Source organism: Aptenodytes patagonicus, chromosome 22 (assembly GCF_965638725.1).
Source record: "Aptenodytes patagonicus chromosome 22, bAptPat1.pri.cur, whole genome shotgun sequence".
Lineage (NCBI taxonomy): Eukaryota > Metazoa > Chordata > Aves > Sphenisciformes > Spheniscidae > Aptenodytes > Aptenodytes patagonicus.
This window is the reverse complement of record NC_134970.1, coordinates 6889095-6907182: the sequence shown is the minus strand read 5'-3', so window position 1 is coordinate 6907182 and position 18088 is coordinate 6889095. Positions and strand designations below refer to the sequence as shown.

The 18088-nt window shown below is 62.6% G+C and overlaps 2 protein-coding genes across 3 annotated transcripts in view; both read left to right on the top strand.

Moving 5' to 3' along the window:
* The window catches only part of NAV1 (neuron navigator 1), a 64242-nt gene extending 60222 nt beyond the window's left edge, over positions 1-4020 (top strand). For both annotated transcript variants that reach the window (XM_076357860.1, XM_076357859.1), the window contains one exon: positions 82-4020. In XM_076357860.1, the coding sequence (XP_076213975.1) occupies positions 82-177 (96 nt within the window). In that variant the 3' untranslated portion in view covers positions 178-4020. The remainder of the gene's footprint in view (positions 1-81) is intronic.
* TNNI1 (troponin I1, slow skeletal type) overlaps positions 1-18088 on the top strand; it is a 279093-nt gene that overhangs the window by 71943 nt on the left and 189062 nt on the right. The window lies entirely within an intron of this gene.

Below are 18088 nucleotides of genomic sequence, written 5' to 3'. Positions count from 1 at the left end.
GCCTGGTGGCCTTGGCTTCCCCAGGGTATCCACGGACCTCTCGTCCCCCTCAAGCTTGGTGCCACGCTCCTCTCCCTGCAGATGGCCATGCTGCTGAAGCTCCAGGAAGCCGCCAACTACATCGAGTCTCCGGACCGCGAGACCATGGTGGATCCCGACCTGCAGTCGACTCTGTGAGGCCTGGACATGCCGGCCCAGGCGGAGGGGAGCCGCTGCCAGCCACTGCTCCTACCGGGCTGCTCTCCTTTTCCTTTGGTATCCCGGAGCGCGGGGCTGGCGAGTGAGCGGAGAGGACCGGGGCTCTGGCGCGTCCCAGCGGAGCGTGGGGAAGCTCGGCTCATCCGTGGGAGAGCACGAGGTGCCATCTCCCCTCCCAACCCTGGGGGTAGGAGAATCCTGGTTTGTCGTCTTGATTTTTTTTTTTTTTTTTTTTTTTTTTTCTGTCTCTAATTGCAAACTCTTGGGCTTTGGGGCCAGGGCGACCGACGTGGCTGAGCCCCTGTTCCTGGGAGCCGCAGGAAGGCCCCTGCGTGGGGCAGGGACCCCGCGGGAGCCACCTGGGCCAAAGCTGGGGGACACAGGAGGAGTGTGTGGCCGCAGGACGAGAGTGTGGGCTAGAGGGTCTCCAGCTCCCTCTCCACCCAGTCTAGGCGTAGCCTAGGGCAGGCGACGAGGGAGCCGCTGCTGTAGGAAGCGCTCGCCTCGTGCTGGCCGAGGAGGAGCACGGCTCTCACTGCTGTCTTTGTACATTCCCCATTTCACCTGCATGGCAGCTGCTGCGACCAGGACAGCCCAATAAACCCTGCTTCAATTATTTTATTTTGTTTCCCCCCTCCCATTTTCCTTTGGCCGAGTCCAGACTTTGCTTTGGTCCCTTTTTTGTTCTGGTTCTTTGCTCTCCTGGCCTGGAGCCCGTGGCCCGGTGCCCACCGCTTCCTTGTAAGCAGCTCCCTTTCCCTTTGGTTTCTTTTGCAGCTGTTGGTTCCACCACTCAAACCACCTCTGTCATGAAACTGGTGCTCACTGGACGATCTCCAGTCCCTGAACCCACCTCCCGGGGCTTCACAGCTTGGCTGAGATGGGACGTGGCAGCTGGTGGCAGTGGGATGCTCCCAGAGCAGCCCCTTGCCTGGCGGCTCCCCTCTCCCCAAAAGCACAAGGCCGAGTCTGGCCCTGGGGCCAGGGTCTCCCACCAGGCCAGGATGACACAGGGTATCCCCTCCCACTGGCCAAGGCCTGGGCATGGGGAATATGCTGCTGCCCCATTCTCGGGCAGCTGGACCCCTGCCCTGTCCCCTCAGTGGCAGGGGGGTACAACCTGCTCCACGTCCCCTTGGTGCTGCCAGGCCTGGGGGTGTGGGTTGGTGAGCTGTGCCTGGGGGTAGTCCCCATGCCACTGCCTCCCTAAGGCCCTTGTGCCTTCCTGAGCCCTATGGCCTGGCAGGGTCTCGCTGTGCCCCGTGTCGGTGCTCTGGGACCACCTAAGGCTGCCACGTGTCCTCTTGGCCCTACTGTGCAATGTCACAGGCGAGGCTCCTGGCATGGAGGGGATCAGCCCCGGTGCTGCCGCGGTGCCTTAATCCCTGGCCGTGCGGGAAGGGGGCACGTGGGGCTTGGGCTGGCGCTGTCACAGCCTGCTGCGGCTGCAGTGGCCTATGACTGTTCCCAAAGCCAGCTTGGCTGGGATGGAACCAGGGTGCTGGCACTGGCCTGAGCAGGGCCAAGCTGGGGCTGCTGCCTTCAGCACCCCGCGCTTGCCTGTCCTCAAGCATGGCTGCAGGGTGCTCTGCTGGCCCAGCACCTCCCTCCCTGAGCCCAGCTGGGCTCTGGGGCTCCCCTGCTCCCCTCTGCTGCCACCCAGCTCAGCTCCTGCACTCAGCTGGGGCCCTGGAGAGCCTTCTGGGGAGATGTGACCCCAGGGCCAGGTCTGCTGAGCCCGTCCTGTCCCTGAGCCCTACCAGGCTGGGGACCGGGCAGCCTCAGCACCCCTGTGCCGCGGTTGGTGTGGCCTTCAGGGACACCTCACAACCCTCCAAAACAGGCATCTCCTCCAAGGCCTGGCCTTGCCGCCGGTGCCACTGGGAGGCAGCCGCCACCTCTGCCCTTGGTGCTCTCTCAGCTGGTGTGTCTTGCCTTGCTGCCCGGGGCCGGCCGGCCGGCGCATCCCGGCCGCGGCGCGTGCGACCCATGGTGCTCATTTCTCCGTCTGTTTGACAGCCTCCCCGCCGTCTCCCCGCTGCCACCTGGGGCCGGCCAGCCTGGCCCCTTTGCACAGGGGTGTCCCTCCCCACGCTGGCTTGGACACTAGGGCTTTCTGTTCGCCTTCTCTTGTGTTGCCACCGTCGGCTAAGGACTCGCTGTAAATAGATCTGTAGTCGAACGCCCTGTGTGAGTTGGTGGGGTCTGGCCCTGCGCCTCTTTCCCTTTTTTTTTTTTTTTTTTTTTTTTTTTTGGTACTCTGTGATAACTGTGCTGTGCTGACTTCTTTTCTGATTGTACGAGACACTGGCTCAGCAGCCGCTCGAGGCCAGCGGTGGGGACCCGGCTCTCCTCTCCAGCCCCTCTCGCCCTCCTCAGGGCTCCGGTGCCGGGGCAGGAAAGGGCACGATGCACCTTTGGGGGCTGCCCCATGCCCAGGCAATGCTGTGCCCGGGTGCCCTGAGGAGTCCCATGGGTGGAGAGGGCTCACGCACCCCTCTCGCTTTGCACGGCCTGCAGGCAGCCTTGGCTGGGCCTTACTTTCTTTTCTGACACCCCCACGGAGCCGTCAAAATGTTGACCAAACTGTCCCTGTCACCGGCTCGCCCAGGGCTGTGCTGCCAGGCGTCCCCAAGCCTGTTTCCCTTGGGTTTGCCCCATCCTTTCCCGGTGTGGGGCTGCCCCTTTCCCTGTAACCTCAGCCGGGGCATGCTGGAGGCAAGTGGCACGCTGTGGTGTAAATCAGGAGGAATCCCCGAGGGGGATGGGAAGGGCAAGGGCCATGCCAGCTGGCGTACCCCGGGGTGGTGCATGGTGGGGGGCTTTCGCTGGTCTTACCTGGCTGGAGGGGACGGGCCCTGATGGGTTCCTCCTGGGTTACACCAAGCACCCCGTGTCCCCAAGCGTGGCAGCTGTCTCGGGGGGCCTGGGGACCGAGCGTCCCCCAGGGCTGCCAGCGTCTGTGGGCTGAGCCCCTCTGTCCCCCGGGGGACGGGTCCAAGGATTGCACTAACTCATCCCTCTGCCGCCCCCGAGGGTGCCTGTCACACCCAAAGGTGCCTGCTGCCCCTAAGGGTACCCGTCACCCCCAGGGGTGCCTGCCACCCCATAGGAGCCCGTCACCCCCAGGGGTGCCTGCCACCTCCAAAGGTGCCGGTTGCCCCCAGAGGTGCCCGTGGCCCCTGGGAGCACCAGGAGCCCATTCGAGGGGCTGGAGCTGGGAGATGCCAGCGCCTCACCCTCCTGCCTCCTCGAGCTGCTGCCGCCCGGTGGCCTGAACCTTACAATTTTAGCTTTTTTCTATTAAAAACAAACAACCTTTTTTTAATTAAATAAAAGACAAAATTCCTGTTTTAGATGATCTGTGTAATTGACTGGGTTTTGTGTTTCTTAACTGCATGGTATTCCTGCCGAGGGGTTTTATAGCACTTTTTAAATTTCTCTTCAAGATTTTGGTCCAGATTTCTACTGCTCTCGCCTGTCTGTCTTTGCTTTTTCCTTGCCTCCTCCAAGTTTGTAAACTCGCTCCATTTTATACCTGATGTTGAGACCCAACCCCACGTTGTACATAGCTGCGGGAACAATCATAGGGAACAAACATCATCTGGACTCTTTCCACGATTAGTTGTTTTTACTTAAAAGAAATTTTAAAAGAAGTATAAAAGGAAGCCAGGAAAAGGCTTGAGGATATTATGAAAGACAGAAACAAATCCAGCCCTGCACCAAGTCAGCTCCTGCTGCCCACGCTGCCCGCACCAACCGGCATGTCTCTTCTCGGTCGTCTGTCTAACACCATTGGATTCAATAAAGTTATCTCCTGTACCGCCTGGCTGCTGGTCCTGTGTCTGGGAGACTGCGGGCCTGTCCCTGCGCGGGAGGCGGGTAGGACAGTCGTGCTTGTACCACCACGTGTCTACCCCTGTCCTCGGTGGTTGCCCTCCTGCAAAATCTGGGCGGGGGGGGGGGGTGTGTGGGCTTTACAGAAACTCCAGGCTTGAAATCTTGACCATTTGGCAAGATGCTGGGAGCGGTTTTATCGGTCGGGGACCCCTCTTCCAAGATCACGCTCCTGTTAAGTCTGGAGTGTGCAGAAATGCTCCTGGTTTGAAATCCTGACAGTTCTGCAAGATGCTGAAAGCGGGGGATCCCCCTCCTGGGGCAGGAGGGGCAGATCGTATCTGGAGCGTGCAGGGAGGAGCGGGGGGCTCGGGTCGGGTGGGCATCCCCGCTGGGCCCCTTTCGCCTCGCCAGGGCTGGTCCCCATCTCCCCTTTGAAAGGGACACGGTGGTGACGGATGCCACCCCACATCTCCAGCACAGGGGGACAGTCGTGGGACAGCGTCCCTCGAGCAGCGATGGGGTGCTCTGCCCTGCGGCAGGGCGTGGGGGTGAGGGTGAGGCTGCAGATACCAGCTGAGGGGAAGGGAGATCCCGGTCCTCCCCGGGGTGGCTCGAAAGCTATATTCCGCTCTGCGGAGAGCAATGCTGGAGCGGGGACAGATGCTCCAGGAGCCGTTAATTAATCGCAGGATGGTGATGAGTTGTAACAGGCTGCAGCGGTGAATGCAAGGCCGGGAGAGGGCACTTCCCATCGGCTCCGTGCTCCTGTCCAGCGGGTGGGTTCAGTAAGTTCACTACCAGCGGGTGCAATCCTGGATCTGGAGAGCGGGACTGGTTTTGGGGAGCCACGGCTCCTCATCCACAGAGATGTGCCACGTGCATGCTCCCCAGCCTGTGCTCGGTCTGTGGCTCTGTGCAGGCAGGAAGAGCAGGCAGCAGAGCAGGAGAGCGGGCAGCAGAAGGATCCTGTGCTGGGTGCTGGGCCCTATGTGTGGTGGCACCTTGGGGATTTCCAGCCTGACAGCTATGGCACAGAGCCAGCGAGCCAGAGGAATCGGTCCGCAGGCATGGGGGGATGCAGAAGGACCACGCGGGGATGACGCTAACGCTTCGATTTCAGCCAGACACCTGCGTTTGGGAAAACTCAGCTGCCTGTTTCAAGGGTGACAGGCAGGGGAGGGTCCCGTCGGTTCAGAAAACAGCACCCATGGGCTCGGCGCTGTAGCGGGGATGTGGCCCCCACGCAGGGTCCCTCCCTCTGCCTTCAGTAGCTGGTGGGAGCTCATGGGTGCCTCCGTGGTGGTGCAGGGCTGGGAGGGCTGAGAAAGGGAGCTGCAGGGCACCCCGCCCTCATGCAGGGCACAGGGACCCCAGCAGCACCTGGACATGTTGGGTACAGCCACCGTGTATGTACGGCACCCAGGATGTACAGCAGCACCTGCCGGGTACCGCACCATGTGTACGACGGCGCCGGGTGTGCAACCTCAGCCATCAGGCACAGCATCCCTCGGGCACCGCGCCTGGCATGTGCAGCAGCACCCCTGGGCTGCAGCACCCAGTCTAGGTACAGCAGCACCCAGTGTAGATACAGCAGCGCCCAGCAGCTCCTGCCAAGGTGACCCACAGCCTTTGTGCCAACAGCATCTCCCTCCCCAGGGAAATGCAGCCCTTTCTCATAGAACCACAGAATGGTTTGGGTTGGTCTAGTTCCACCCCCCCTGCCCTGAGAAGGGACATCTCTCACTAGGTCAGGTTGCTCAAATCCCTGTCCAGCCTGACCTTGAACACTTCCAAGGATGGGGCATCCACAACTTCTCTGGGCAACCTGCTCCAGTGTCCCACCACCCTCATTGTAAAACTTCTTCCTTATGTCTTAGAAGCCCCCTTTAGATATGGAAAAACCACAGTGAAGTCTCCCTGGAGCCTTCTCTTCTCCAGACTGATCCACCCCAACCCTCTCAGCCTTTCTTCACAGGAGAGGTGTTCCAGCCCTCGGATCATTTCCATGGCCTCCTCTGGATCCGCTTGAGCAGGCCCATGCCTTTCTTGCACTGGGGACCCCAGAGCTGGACGCAGTACTCCAGGTGGGGTCTCAAGAGAGCAGACTAGAGGGGGAGAAGCCACAGTTTTTGTGATGTGGCCCAGGATTCGCTTGGTTTTCTGGGCTGCAAGCGCATATTGCCGGCTCACGTCCAATTTGTCACCCACCAGTATCCCCAAGTCCTCCTCTGCAGAGCTGCTCTCCATCCATCCATCCATCCATCCATCCATCCATCCATCCATCCCCGAGTCTGTTCTGATAGTGGGGATTGCCCTGACCCAGGTGCAGGACCTTGCACTTGGCCTTGTTGAACCTCATGAGCTTCGCATGGGCCCACTCCTCCAGCCTGTCAAGGTCCCTCTGGATGCCATCCCTTCCCTCAAGTGTGTCAACTGCACTGCTCAGCTTGGTGTCATCTGCAAATTTGCTGAGGGTGCACTCGATCCCACTGTCTATGTTGTCGATGAAGATATTAAATAGTATTGGTCTCAGTATGGACCCTTGAGGGACACCACTCGTTACTGGTTTCCATTTGGACATTGAGATGTTGCCTGTAACTCTTTGGATGGGGCCATCCAGCCAGTTCCTTATCCATTGAATGGTCCACCCATCAAACCCTTACCTCCAATTTAGAGGCAAGCCCATTTCTGGGGGTGTGGGGTGAGCTGTCACAGCCACATCGCACCCAGGGGTGCACCCAGTGCCCAGAGGGCGCATGGGGACCTGGGGTGCGCAGGGGCTTCAGGTGATGCAGCTCCCAGCAGGGTCCCCCTCCCTGTTCCAGGCACCATCTCTCCTGGCAGTGGCACATGTGGACCGCCCCCCCCAGCCCAACCTTCCCTTCCCCCCGTCGCGAGGGGGCTGGCCCCTGCCCACCGCCACCTTGAGCTGGAACAGCCTCTGCTTGTGTCGCCAAGCACGAATACTGACGAGCCTCTGTTTTAATTTAACTAATGGGCAGCGCCTGCTCATTAAAGTCGGTCTGCTGTGGCTCTGGGCCACTGTGGGGGCGCGGGGACATCAGTCCCGTTGTGAGCGGCTCTGGCTGGAGCAGCCTGTCACGTCCCGGTGTGGCTCGAGTGTCCCGGCTGTGGCGCTGGGGCCTGGGCGCCGCTGGGGTGGAGGTGGGAGACCCCTGGGTGGGGTGGGTTTGGGGTGATCCCACAGGGTCCCTGTCCCCGGCTCAGCTGCAGGGAGCAAGGGGTGCCCCAGGGTCCCCTTCCCCACTCAGGGCCCCAGCTGACGGGGACAGGGAACCCACAGCAAGGGCAAACCAGCCGCCACCGGCCGCCCTCTGCTCCCTGCCCGGGCTCCTCACTTGACTCCCATCAGCTTTTTCTTGCTGTTTTGGTCCCAAATTCAAAGCCGGGTTCCCAGGAGCCCTCTGGATCTGGGGGTGGCACCGTTCACCCACCACCTCACCCCTCTCCTGTGGCCACAGCAGGGACCCAGTCGTGGCTCTGGGTCTCCGTGGTGGGTGCGGCCATGGTGGGTGTGGGGTGACCGGTGCGAGGTGACCTGTGCAAGGTCACTAGTGAGAGGAGACTGGTGTGAATAGACCAGCACAGGGTGAGGTGACTGATGAGAGGTGATGGATGTGAGGCGACCAGTGTGAGCTGGCAGGTGTGACATTACTGACGGGGGGTGACCGGCGTTGAGGTGACCAGTGCAAGGTGACAGGTGTGAGGTGACCAGTGAGGGGTAACCAGTGCAAGGTGATGGGTGTGAGGGGACCGGTGTGAGGTGACTGCTGGGAGGTGACCGGTTCAAGGTGACTGATGAGGGGTGACCAGTGTGAGGTGACTGGTGTGAGGTCACCAATGGGAGGTGATGGATGTGAGATGATCGATGAGGGGCGACCAGTGTGAGGTGACCAGTGTGACGTGATGAGTGTGAGGTGACTGATGGGGGGTGACAGGTGTGAGGTGACCGGTGTGAGTCACCCTGATGAGGGATGACCAGCGTGAGGTGACCGGTGCGAGGTGGCTGATAAGGAGTCACCAGTGTGAGGTGATCTGTGTGAGGTGACCGCTGTGAGGTAACCCCGATGAGGGGTGACAGGTGTGAGGTGACCGAAAAGGGGTGACCGGTGTGAGGTAACCGATATGGGGGGTGAACGGTGTGAGATGACAGGTGTGAGGTGACTGTGCAAGGTGACTGATGGAAGGTGACCAGTTTGAGGTGACCGATGAGGGGTGACCGGTGCGAGGTGATGGGCTGTGAGGTGACCGAAAAGGGGTGACTGGTGTGAGGTCACCCCGATGAGGGGTGACAGGTGTGAGGTGACGGTTGTGAGGCGACCATTCTGAGGTGACCTGTGCGAGGTGACCGGTAAGGGGTGACCGGCCCGAGCTGATGGTACGAGGTCACCCCCATGACGGTGCCCGGTGTGAGGTGAGGGTGTGAGGAGACCCCAGTGGGTGGGGCCGCGCCCGCCCGAGCCGCGGGCAGACCCCCCCCCCCCGACCCCGCGGAGGGCGGGGCGGTGGCCGGGCCTATGGGCGGGTCCGTGGGCGGGGCCTCCCGGCGGTGGGCGGAGCTGCGCGGAGCCGCCGCACGCGAGCCCGGAGGGGCCGGGGCTGCCGCAGCGCCCGCGCCGGTCCCGCCGCCCCGCGCTGCGCCGCCCGCCCCGCCCGCCCCGCTCCCCGCCGCCGCTCCGGACGGTAAGTGTCCGCCCGCACTCCCGCCGAAGTTTCTCCCCGGTGCCGCAGCGGTGCGGGCTCTGCGGGACGGGGCCGCCCGCGCTCCCGCCGAGCCCGTCCCGGAGCCGCTCGCCGGGCCGCTTGCCCGAGGTGCGACCGTCCCCGGGTGGGGTGGGCGCGGCGGTGCCCGGGCTGGCCCGGCCGGTGGCGACCTCCCCGCCGTGTCCCGGTGCCGGGAGCGGGCGCTTTCCTCGGGGTCCCCTCCCGGGGCACGGTTCCCAGCTCCCCGCGGTGCCCGGCGCCCCGGGGCTGCCCGTGGGGTGCTGCGCCCCGAAGGCAGCCGGGGGCAGAGCCTGGTGGGATGGAGGTGGGTGCAGCCGCTGGTGCAGGGGGCTGCGGAGCTGGCGGGGGGCGCCCAGCGGTGTGGGACCCCCCCCCCCCCCGAAGGCGTGGGACCTCCCCCCGGGGATGCGGGGCCACCCCGGGGGTGCAGAGCCGAGTCGCCGGGTCAAAGGTGCCCTCTGGGTGCTGAGGGATGCTCCAGCTCCGCATCTGTGCGTGCGCCCGACCGTGGGTGCCCTTGGGGTTCTGGCCCTTGGGGGTGGCCGGGGGCGCAGGGTTGTCCCCGGTGCAGTGCAGGGAACGCGCCCCAGTGCTGGAAACCAGTGGAAGCAGCGTGGCTCTGGCTGTGGGCGGCCGCAGGCCCCGCTGCACCGGTGGCTTCTCTGTAGCCGCCTGGCTGGGAGCCAGCTCCAGCCAGTCCCTTCTCCGGACTGAATTTCCCCACCGCGGTTGCAGCAAGCTCCGGGATCCTCCTTCACTCGTCGCGCTCGCTGCGTGCCATCGGGGTGTAGTGGTGAGGAGGGGCTCACCCCAGAGCCGGGGTCGTCAGCATTGGGGTGCCGCAGCCTTTGCACCCACAGCTGCGTCGGAGCCATGCCCAGCACCTCGCTGCTCCCCTGCAGCCTACTTTCAAAGATGGGCGGGAGTGATCCTGAAAGAGCTCTGCAAATTGCGCAGGGGACAGGCAATATTGCAAGGTGACTGTGGCATGGGGAGGGGGGGACACGCGCTTGTGTCACGCATCACTTCGTGGTCCCTGACCGTGCCAGTGCCTCTGTGTGTCCCTCTGCACCGAGTGCTCCTCGACACAGCGCTCTCCTGTCCTCCAGGTGAGAGCGGCCAGGGCAGCGGGTGGGCAGGGGTGTCACCCACTGTGGGGTGTCACCTGCTGTGGGAAGTCACCCGCTGCAGGGTGTCTGTCAGTGAAGTCCCCCTGCGCTGTGGCAGCTGCAGGGCGCTGAAGGACTCCCCGCCTGCTCCTCTGCAGCGGCGAAAACTTCAGTCCTGGAGCGAAGGCTCTCATTTATTGTGTGCTGAGGTGCTGCTGCAGCTATGTCACTCCTGTGCACGCTGTACGGAAGCGCAGCCACCGGCAGGAGTCGTCTCCTGCCTGCTGCATTATTCCTCGCTAGCGCAGCGCCTTGGCCGCGTGCTGCCGGGGGCTGCTGGAGCCCTGGGGCACCCTCAGGGCGGCCGGTTCTCTGCGCCTTTGTTGCGCTTGGGTGCTTTTGGCTGCGGGGTCTTGGTGGGAAGAAGCGTGGCTTGTGGTGGTCTGTGTGCCGGGGGAGCGTGGGGCACCGGGGAGGTAATGCACCCAAGGTCATTGAGGCCAGCAGTGGCAGCGGGATGTCACCTGTGCTGCTCGGGAAGAGCACAATCCAGCAAAACACCCCACTGCCCCCCCAAACCCCGAACCCCTCTCGGAGTGATGCCCTGTCCACTTCTTGCACCTGGGTGAAGCGCAGAAACGGGTCTGACCTTGCCCCATCACCTGGCACCGAGCCTGGCTCTCCCAACCCCTCATGGCAAGCGCTAGTGCCCCGTTAGCCGGGAGCCGGCCTGAAGCCCCAGTGCCCCCGATTCTGCAGGGCAAGGACACGTCCCTTGCCGCCCGTTAGCCTGGCGATAGCAGCAGCAGTGAGCCAGCATCGGCTGCACTGCATCGCTGCCGGCAGCCCTGGTTCTGCACCCCTCTGCCACGCAGCGCCCGGCGCTGCCTGGAGTCATGGGAGGAGGGAGGGCATATGAATATATACATATATATCCTTATATATATACGTATATATCTTTATATGTATGGCTGGGGAGGGGGGTTGCAAATCAGCTGCCTTTCTGCCGGCGAGTTGCCCGCACGAAGCCGTGCTTGCCGGGCGCGGTGGGATGGCGCAGCAGTAGCTTTTGCTGCTGGCCGCTCCCTGGGGAGCTGCCTCCTGTTCCGTGAGCCCCTGGGACGGTCACTGGGCTTGAGCTAAAGGCCACCGAAGCGAGCCGGGATTCCTGCTCACCCCCCGAGGGGTGGGAGCAGGCCCTTCCTCCAGCTCGTGGTGGTTTTGGCAAAGCCCCAGCTCTGGGAACCGGATGACTGCAGCTCCTAATTATGACTTGAGTTTCTCCTTCTCCGGGCTGCGCAGGAGAGCTGTGAGCCGGCAGCCGTGATGTCCTCCAGCAGCACCGATGCTCGAAGTAAACAGACGGGACCCAGTGCCCGCTGGTTTTCAAATCTTCTATTTTCTTTTTCTCCTTTCCCTCTTCCCTACCCCGTGGCAGCGGAGCTCGGCGCTGTGCCGGGCCGTGCTCCTCCTCAGCCTGGCGGCCACTGGTGCTTTGCCTGTGCCAATATCTGGAGCCGCCGGTAAGTGCAGTCTGGCAAAATGCTTTTGCCCTTGGCTGCAGTCGGCCTTTCCCTCCCGGGGGAAAACCCGGCTGTTCCCCGGCTTGCCCCTGCACCAGGCTGCGGCTGCCCTCGGCTCTGCTCCCACCGGAGCCTGCATTCTCCAAAGTGCTCTTTTGATTATTAGCCCTAATAATTGTGTTATCGCATCGACTGAAGTGTTTCAGATGCCAAAGCTAATTTTGCTCTTCATGCCTTCCTTCGTCAGTAATGGGATTTTGATAACATCACGCGTCCAAAAGTATTGGATAAACTCAGCATAATTCCCCATTTATTAATTAAACCGTAAATTAGGCAGAATGTGGCTGGAATCCGAGATGCCCCGTACCGGTGTAATCCTACAGCTGGGGACGGTGCTGGCCCCGTGCCGGTGCTGGCCCGTCCCTGCCAGCCCCGGGGAGCGGGATCCCAGCCTCCCTCAGCTCAGGGGCTGCCGCATCCCTGTCCACATGCTGGAAGTCGAGCGATGTTTAATCTGCTCCGGTGGAGCAGATTCCTCCTGGAGGAGGAATCTCGGTGCCCCGGATACCGATGCCAGTCTGACAGCTGGGTCGGAGGCTGGCAGAGCTCCCTGTCACCCCGGGGTGGCTCTGACGGTGCTGCAGCCTCTGTGCCCTGGCTTTGGGAGGGGAGGAACCGCAGCTGGCTCTGGGGGAAGCAGAGCGGTGCTGAGGGGTGAGCATGGCGGTGCAGGGCTACGCTGAATTGCTGCCGTCTGGCCTCACACCCCGCTCTCCTGGCACGGGCAATTGTCTGACTACACCAGATCCATCACCGCTGACCGCCAGTGGTTGGGCATCTGCCTGGAAGGAGCTCCTGGCACTGTTGGGGCATCCTTCACGTCATGCATCTTAAGGAAAGCTGGTGTGTTTTAATTAATCCGGGGTGTTTCTTGCTCCCCGGCTCTTCCCAACCCTGCAAGGGTGCAGCAGATGTGGGCTCTGGGCTGATGCATCCCCAGGGGATACGGGGAAGCCGGGAGCAAAGTGGGTGCTTGTGGCACGAGGGGCAGGTGGGTGCTGGGGGCAGATGTGGTGCTGTGTTTGGGCATGTCCAACCTCTGAGCCCGTGCTGAGCTGGAGGTGGCCTGGGGGATCATCCCACTGCCGGGAGGCTTGGAGAGCTGCTCTGGGGTTGGGCTGAAGCCACGGGGATGGGTGAGTGTCTGCGGGCAGCAGGGATGCCTGAGATACGCTGAGCTGGTTCGGGGTCGGCAGAGCTGATCCAGCAGCCAATGCTACGGCAGCGCTGGCGTGGGCCGAGGCATCCCTCATCACCCGTGAACCTGCTGCGGTACCTCACACCGAAGCGATTCTGCCAAAACCCCCCGGTGCTGGGACCAGCCTCCGAACTGCTCAGCAACGTCGCAGCGTGCTGGGAAGACACCTCCTGCCTTCTGCAGGACATGGGATGTCCCCAGGGACCCGCTGCTGGGATCAGGGATCCCTGAGGCAGCACCGCTGCTCCCATCGGCCTTGAGCGGAGGATTCAAGGAGGAAAACAACCCCAAATTTCAGTGCCGTGCATGGATTTACAAGCACGTGGATGATGCCCTGTGGGGCTCTGACGCTGTCTCGCTCTGCTCCCAGGGAGTTACAGGGTTTTCTCCTGGGACCGAAGCCCGGGGAGAGCTGGGTTAGTGCCTGGGGTGAAGGCGCCAGCGTGTGCCCGCTGCTGCCCATGCACGAGCCCTGCATTGCTGCCAGCAGCCTGGCACAGCCGCTGCCTTGTGCCGCAATGAACTGCGGTGTGGCCGTGCCAGGCTCAGCCGCTGGTTTGTGCTGTGTGAGAGCCTGGCAGAGACCCTCCCAGTCTGGTGGCCCTGGCCGCAGGGAACCCTTGGAAGGGACAGTGGCTGCTGGTGCACCAGGAGCCGAGGTGCTTTGCAGCTCCCCAGGCAACTGGGCTCTCCGGGTTATTCCGGGGGATGGATAGCCTTCACCGGGATGCACCGGTGGAGCAGCTCCTCTATGCAGCCCCGAAAGCATGTGCCGTTGTGCTTGTGCCCCCAAAACACCTGGAGCAACGTAAGGACGCAGCCCGGAAGGGCCGGGGAGCAGCAGAGGACCCCCCCTGTGGTGTATGGGGGGCCGTGCCCATCGCCCAGGCTGGACTCTCGGCTCTCACGGTGGCTTTTCTCCATCTGCACAAGGTTTATGCATGGGAGTCAGTTCCTGGTGTCCTGGCCTTGGTGGTGCTTCATGCCACAATTAAATCCCCCTGGGCTGGCGCGGTGCTGCATCCCCACCGATGCCGTCATCGTCGTGCCTCCGCTGTCCCCTTTCTCACCCCAAATGCCGCCAGGGCGAGTGGCCCCAGAGATGCAGGGCCATACTCTGCCTCTGGGGCTCTCTATGCCTTGGAGCTGGGCAAGCAGCTGCCAGCATCGCTCCTGGAGGCAGCCAGTCCCCAGGGACTGAGCCCCGGCTGGCAGGGAGGAGGGAGATGCTGAAGGTTGAGCATTGCTGGCGGGTCCCTGGGGCTGGGAGCTGGTTTTCTGGATTTCTAACACCAGCCCATCACCACCTCATGCTTGGCTGGGTGCTTTGTAGATCTCACTGGGGGCTGCAGCCTGATGGGGACCATGGAGCCTCACCCCTGGAAATGGCACCTCGTGGCTTGCGTCTGCTTGTTTAGCTCGGGAGCAGCGCAGGGTGTGCGCTCCCCTGCCTCCGGTCTCAAATTGATCTGCCTTGTCTCAGCTCTCTCCTGGAGCAGCTTCTGGCTCTTCCCCAGGAGCTTGTCTGGCTTATTTTCCTCCCCCCATATTGATCAGGAGCCATCGCTGTTGCACGGGGCCATCAGCAGCGAGTGCTGGCAGCAGGGCAGCATTGCAGGCAGAGCAGTGCCGACCCAGGCGGGCAGGATTTGGGTGCTCTCGGCCATGTGGTGCCTTCGAAGTGCCAGAATAACTCAGCCCATTGCCTTCTGTTGCCCTATTTAGCTGCGCTGGTCTCACCGGCGGAGCAAGGCATGGCTGCCACAGCATCACTGGTGCCAGGGAGTGGGCTGGGCGCCGGCAGCAGCAGTTCCCTTTTTTTTAGGAGGCTTTTTTGGCCATTCACAGCTCTGCACGCCAAGGGCGGGCTGCCTGCAGTGGCTGTGGTTGGGGTGAGCCCGGCGGTTCGCCGGAGCTCGGCTGTGGCAGCCAGTGCCATATGGGATGCTCTGGTGTCCTCTGGGACAGCTGCGTCCCCACAGCTCAGGGGACCGTGCTCTCCAGCATCGCCTTTTCCATGGGTGCCATGGCGGCACGTGGCACGTGCCAAAACCCTCTGGATGAAGTGCTGATGGCGAGCGGTGCCTGCATCCCCTGCAGCCTACCCATGGGTGGCCCGTCCCCTCCTCGGCACAGGACTGCACTCATGCCACCACACCAGGGGCTGGAGAGGCTGGGGGCTGCTCCTGATGTGCCCGGGGCGAGCGGGACCTTGACCTATGCCGGTGCCAAGCTCCATGGCCGTATAAGCAGGTACCTCAGCGCAATCTCTCGTTTGCTTCCCAGCTAATTAGCAAGGCGGCTGCCTTCTGTGGGGTCTCTGAAGCATTGCATCAGCGCCAGATGAAAGTGGAAAGCCGAGAGCTGTAGCAGGGAGGGGGGGAAAGGGGCTCAGCAGCCCCTTTGCTGCTGGCACCAAAACACCGGTTGGCTCGGTGGAGAGCGGCTGCCGCAGTGCCTGTCCCAGCTCCCGCAGGAGCCCTGGCACCAGCCCCAGTTTCAGCTTCCTTGTGTCCTTCCTTCACTACTGGGGTGGCAGTGACGCCGGCGGCGAGGGATAGTCGGGGCCTGACCCCCCTGGGAAAGGTGGGCTTGGGGAGCAGCACCCATGGGTGCCAGGCAAGGCTCTGAGCACCCAGCCACGGGCCCCCTCTCCCCGCCGAAGCAGGTGCAGGCATCGCATGCTGTGACTCGCCTCTTCCCGCGTTTCACCTCGGTGCTGTCCTGATTTTAGAGGCAAAGGCACAGAAAACCCCCAAGCTGTCTGGCCCGGCACCCTGACGCTGCCGGGTGCCAGCAGCAGTCCCCATGCAGGGAGGTGTCCCCAGGTAGGGACAAACCCGGCGGCTCCACGAGCAGCCCCAGGTGGGTGCAATGCTTTTGGGGGGGGCACCCACCAGCACCGAGGGGGACCCCGATAGCTGGCAGGGTGCCTGGCAGCCAGGCAGGTGCCGGGCTGGGATGATGCTGCTGCAGGGGGAGATGCTCGGGAGCCGAACAGGGGGGGAGGCAGGATGGGATGGCCCCCTCCCCAGCTCGTTGCACGCCCAGCCCCGTGGGTGTGTTGACCTTTAGGTGTCCAGCCGGTGCAGCCGGGACGGTGGGAGCCGCGGCAGTGCTCAGCACAGCCTTCCGGCAGCGGGAGCTGGTGGTTTTGACTTGTGAGCATCAGAAGCCATTAATCTGGTACTGGAATGGTGGATGAAGGCTACCTTTAAGACTGCATTTAACTGTTAGATGTCTCTTGGTTTTGCTGTAAATAATGCAGCTGCTGTGACACGAGAGCAGGTCCTCTATCAAAGGCAGGCACCAGCCTCTAAAACCGGCAGTCCTTGCAGTTAGTTTTTAATTTTTTTGTTTTACAACATCTCCCCTGTGAGCCTGGGGTTGGGTTCCCTTCCTCAAGGCCGGGAGCTCTGCGGTGAGGAGCCTGGATCCTGGCACGTGGGGCAGCGAGGCAGGAGCTCACCACAGGGTCCCTGGCCCTGCCTGTATTTGCGGTGTCCGTCCCCTGCTCCTCCATCTCGGGGTGAGGGTGGGGACCCTGGATGTGACCCTGCGGCAGAGCGGGGCTGCGGGGATGTGCAGGAGATGTGCTCGCCGCCAGCTGAGCAGCTCATCAAATTTTTAAAGGAGCAGTGTAATTCTCCGGCATGGTGCCCCCCCCAAATTTCTCATCTCCCAGGAAGGGCCTGCAGTTGGGGCTGCCGAGCCCCAGCACATCATTATTTTTAATTAGACGAGCTGGGTGCCGGCTGGTGATGAGAGGCAGTGAGTGGAGCGTGCCTCAGCAGGGAAGGAGGGTGCAAGCCGGCTCCGGTTCCCATCCGGAGAAGCCGTCGGAGCCCAGCCAGCAGGATGGTGCGCAGCACTGCAGGTCCCAGTGGGCGCTGGCGGCTGCGTCACTAGCCCAGGCAGCGGCAGAGCGGCAGGGCCCCGGCACAGCTCTGAGCTGGGAGGAACGATGTGGTTCACCCCTGTGCTGGGACGGCTCATCCCCGCTCGTGGGGTTTCGCGTTGAAGGCGCTGGTGCCCTGCGCCGTGCCTCGGTTTCCCTCGGCAGGCAGGCGGTGATGCGCCATTCGGGGCTGCGAGGGCTGGAGGGCTTGGGGGGCGGGGGGGGGGGTGTCTGGCCAATGGTGTCTGCTCGTACTCGGGTGGGGGGACAGGGAAACATCTCTGTGTGTGGGCGATGTCTTGGCAGCTCACGTCCCGTGGTGCCACTTGCTGCTACCGGAGCATCCTCGCTCCATCACGCCCCCCTTGCCTGTCCTGCTGCCGGCTCCTGTTTCCCAGCCCGGTATAAATATCCTTCCATGAAAAGCGCGGGGCTGGAGGAGCGGAAACTCCCCTCACTCTCAGCAGCGTAAATCAGGAGGGAGGTGCGGGTGGCGGTGGGGTCCCGTCGGGAAAGCGCTCCCCAAGCCCCAGGAGCTGCCGTGCCAGCCCAGGCTGGTGCTGACGGAGGGTCTGATCCAGCACCGCTAGTGCAGCTATTGCAGGTTTGTGCCGGGGCTGAGGAAGGGGAATGGGGCCGGGGTTTGCTGGGCTGGGTTGTTGCAGAGCCCCTTCGCACCGGGGTCTTGCAGCGTCCCCCTCCCCAGCTCCCCCTCCTCCCTGATCCCTCGGTCTCCCAGTGCCTCTGCACATCCATTGCCAGAAATTCTCTGTTAATTAAATGACCATTAGAAGCCACGTCATGTTTTTGCCTCAATTAGACTCTCCTATCTCATTGCTGCGAGTTGAAACTCTGGCCTGGCATGTCCCCTCCATGTCTGACGCTGGACGTGCCGGTCCCAAAACCATGGGAGCGTTGGGAGGGTTTTTACTTGTGCGAAAGGCCGGAGGGATGCACAGGCATCGCGCTGGCAGGTCCGGCAGAGATGGGATCTCCCCCCCCCCAGCCCTTGGGCCACTATTCCCAGAAGCAAAAGAGCTGCTGGCATCAAAATCTGGCTGGGGCACTGCCAAATATCTCAGGTCTACCCCGAAATCCCTGCTTGCCCCCGGGATGCGTCTCAGGAATGTGCTGGCTCCGTAGTGCCCAGGCTTCCTGCCGACATTGGGGTAGGAGGGGGCTCCCCTTTGGGACCAGTTTGGGATTTTCATTACTGGTCATCCATTACCGCGCTGGCAGGGGGCGGTGCGGGTTTTGGCATCAGCTCCCAAAGCTGACGTTTGTGGAGGGCTGGGGGGGTCCCCATGTCTCCATCCCAGCAGGACGACTTACGGCCCGTCGGCTTAACGGGCGCTGCAGCCCCGGCTTTGCCATCCTGTAAAGGAGCAGTAAGTCATTGCTCCGGGCCCACGATGGTAGCAGCTCTTCGTTACCTAACGAGCTCCCCCCCTAGATTGGCATCTCCCTGGGACAAGCCAGCATCCAGCACCCTGAGCTGGGAGAGCTGGGGGTCGGC